The sequence below is a fragment of the Saprolegnia parasitica genome, assembly GCF_000151545.1.
Source record: "Saprolegnia parasitica CBS 223.65 unplaced genomic scaffold supercont2.751, whole genome shotgun sequence".
Lineage (NCBI taxonomy): Eukaryota > Oomycota > Saprolegniomycetes > Saprolegniales > Saprolegniaceae > Saprolegnia > Saprolegnia parasitica.
Window position 1 is genome coordinate 1 of NW_012157145.1, and position 3,482 is coordinate 3,482.

General features: G+C 53.0%; 2 protein-coding genes across 2 annotated transcripts; both read left to right on the forward strand.

Annotated features, from left to right (window-relative positions):
• Positions 1-42: 42 nt before the first annotated feature.
• SPRG_17749 (hypothetical protein) lies at positions 43-408 on the forward strand (the record flags this gene model as incomplete). The annotated part of the gene is made up of 1 exon (XM_012357137.1): positions 43-408. One exon carries the CDS (start codon positions 43-45, stop codon positions 406-408), a length of 366 nt encoding a protein of 121 aa, XP_012212527.1.
• Positions 409-2,326: 1,918 nt separating this feature from the next.
• Positions 2,327-2,989, forward strand: SPRG_17750 (hypothetical protein; the record flags this gene model as incomplete). Its single annotated transcript, XM_012357138.1, has 3 exons — positions 2,327-2,756; positions 2,830-2,882; positions 2,939-2,989. The coding sequence occupies 3 exons, from the start codon at positions 2,327-2,329 to the stop codon at positions 2,987-2,989; spliced, it is 534 nt and encodes a 177-aa protein (XP_012212528.1).
• Positions 2,990-3,482: the final 493 nt, after the last annotated feature.

Below are 3,482 nucleotides of genomic sequence, written 5' to 3' on the forward strand. Positions count from 1 at the left end.
GATGACGAAGCTCAACCCCACGACGAGTCGTTCTGCACAGCTATGGAGTACGGCCTTCCGCCGACGGGTGGCTGGGGCTGCGGCGTCGACCGCATTGCCATGTTCTTGACCAACAAGTTCAACATCAAGGAAGTGCTGCTGTTCCCGGCCATGAAGCCGGACGAGCAGGTCGCCAAGCCTGCGTCGGGCGCGATCACGACGGCCAACTTTACGATTGAAGCTGTCGAGGCCAAGCTCCAGGGCGCGCAAACGAACTTTTTGAACGGCGCCAAGCCTTCCAAGGAAGACGCAGTTGTGTTCGAGCGCGTCAAGGTTATCGGCAAGGACATTCTTGCCAAGTATCCGTTCACGCAGGCGTGGGTCGAGCTCGTTTCGCTCTTCACGAACGAGTTGCGCAACAAGTGGTAAGCTGTCAGGTCCTGGAAGACGCGATGAGCATCAAGGCGACACGACGTAATGAACATTCGGCAAAGCTTTTTACATCCAAATCCAATATCGGAAGGCTTTGTTGGGGTCAGAGACTAGGTTCAAGCAGTTTTTATTTACCCTTGGTTGGGGTCGCACGGAAAGGTATCGACGATTGTTGTGAGCCAACACTTCTAACCACAGGGCATTGGGCGTCGAGTGTGTCGTGTTGTGTTGTGTCGAGTGTTGTGTTGGGTCTGCGCGATCTATGGTCATTGAACTTGTAGCGCTGTGCAACTGGTCTTGAATATACTGGTGATCTTGCCGAGCCCTGCTTTCGTGCTGGCGATACTGTAACCGGCGCAGTAGACGCCTCATTCAGTGGTTGAGCACTGGATATTTGTGTCTGCACAGCTCTACAGTGCGAGACACGGCGATGTGTTGGTATCAATCTATCAGTAAGATAGTCCTACCGAAAAACCGTCAGGATGGGACTGTATAGGAGCCTGTGGCCAGAGCTCCAGGAGTCAGTTAGCGTTAGTTATTTGTTTGCCTGCAAGTACGCACGCTGGTGTTCGGGACTACGGCCTTCCTTTGTCTGGCGTTCGGTGCAAGACGGATTTATATATGAACGTGTTTCGCGTCATCTTCGTTGTCACAAAGAGTTCGCATACGTAGAGTCTAGCAATCTCCTTCTTCATTCGTTCGCCGGGCCGTGGCTGCGCAGGCGGGGGCGCGGGGCTCGTCTTGATCTTCTGAAGTCGTCCGGGGGCCGCGGGTGAGGCCCATGACGACTCGCTGTGTAAAGGCCCTCCAGGCTTTGACGTCGGCGGCAAAGCTACGCAGTGTGTTGAGGCCCTCGAGAGACGCCAGCGACCGAGGTGGCGTCAACGACTGGAGGTCGCGGTGCAGGACGATCGGCAACGTGATCTAGGTGCGGCCTAAAAACGGGGCGCCTCGGGAGCAATCGAGATGGAAAAAGAACAGGTCATCGGTCGTTAGCGTAGAATAAAGCTGGGCGTCGTGCGGTGTGAGGATCGATAAGAGCGTTGGGTCGCAATCGTCGGTTGGTGCTCCCTTTACAACGTGATTTAGGCATTTTTACCCCTTTTCCAGTCCTCAGGAATTCCTTGAGTCAATTTGACCAGACTCTTTACCTGTACTGGGCGAGCTTGACATGGCTGTACGCCACTACGGAAAATCGAGCTGCACTAAAACTTGGACTCCACCTCGTACGCGTACAGTATTGCCGTGGTGACCAAATCATTTTCACCAGCCAACGCCCAACAAAAGCAGATGTCCATCAGAACCATCACTCTCGACCATCATTCCAAAGTGGACAGGCGCTACTGCGGATCACGCTGGCCAACTTCGTACATAATACCTCACCGTTTAGCGTGTTTTAGGGGCAGATCTCGGTGCTGTTCGATGCCCTTTTCAACGACGCTACGAAGTAGCACTGGTGAAAAAATCTATCGAAAAACGAGTTTTGTTTTCTGCATAAATGCCGCAAAAATCCCAATAGCGCCATGTACTAACTACATCGAAGGACATGCAAAATACGCGTTTTTCAAAAGATTTCGAGCACCGTGTTACACGCTCAAACGATCCTTGCACGGATCGAGACGCCTTTTGGATCGCCATTTTTACAAGGCGCCTCGGCGACGTCGCGACCAAAGGCCACCATTTTTACGAATTAAAAGCGCTTACTGTGGTAATCGTGGCTGCAATCGTGGTGCCAACGATGCAGAGGGCAAAGCAAGATCCATGGGCTGTGTTGCAACTGGTACGTTGTACACCTACGTTCGCACAGCAGCCAGCAATGCGAGACAAAATGAATTCTTTGGATTCGCTCCATGAGTTTGCCATTTGCAGTTTCTCCTTGCGAGAGACATCCCTCGTGTTCTATTGTTTTACTCTGATGCATTCAGCAGCGCTCACACACTTGCCGGACGTGTTGCCAGTGCGACTACCCAACTTGGACAACTGGGACTCGGACGATCTCGTTTCCGCGTCATCGGACGACCTCTCGTCGTTCATCGCGGACGCCCCGAAAGATCGCGCACCAGCAGCCATGCACCGCCGACGCCGACGTAACCGCGCGCTCGAGCTCGAGCTCACGATCACGGCGCTTCAGTCGCATCTGGCGGAGCTCCAGCGCCGCCACCGGAAGGTCCGACGTCCGTCCAACAATGCCATGTATGCTCTGGCAAAAGCCGAAGGCATGGCGCTCCAGCGAGCGAGGCGCAAGAACGCTCAGCTCCTCGACGCTCTTTGCGAACACATGCGACTGCGACGGCTTCTCCAGCGCCACCTCCTTCGACAAACGTCAACCACGAGTAACTCGACAGGTAAAAAATCGACTACTGATAACGGCAAACCTTGTACCAGATAAATACACAGAGAAAATGTACGTACGACTAGTGCAGCATCACGTCGTCTTTTACGTCTCGTACAGAACTGGGCTTCAAGACGTTGTATACGATGATTGGACATGCATGGGGGTTCATTGATTGCAGTGGTCATTGTTTAGTCCTGCTCCGTCATGGTCTACCACGACGACGCACCAACTTTTGGCCAATGAGAGCGCCATGAAAGACAAAAACATCGTTGATTGGTTGTTATTGTGAATAGTGGTAAGATAAATAGCAAATGACAACGCGTAGGAAACAATGTGGTCGTTGGATTGGCTAAAACTCTGACATTTCGTGGGCCGTTTAGGAGCTATTGAGGAAACCGGCGTTTTTGGCGGGTGGGGGTCTAAAATGAGCTGTTTATTCGCCCACACGGACGAATTATCGGGGCGGATGAACGCATTATTCGTCCGGATAACGTGGCACACGACGATTTACGAATCCAAGTTCCCGTATCCGGGCGATTTGCGTCACAAAGCGTCCGTTCAGAAGGCGAATTACTGTCGTAATGGACGATTGGCGGGTCCAGAACCGCCATTCGTTCATTCCCCGCCGCAATCCGTCGCCAGTAATCGTCTCCACGCAGCCATTCGCGCATTCGTGGGCTTCAATGACGTCCGCCATGAAATTGGTGGCACTGCGCTCCTCAAACATGAAAACGGC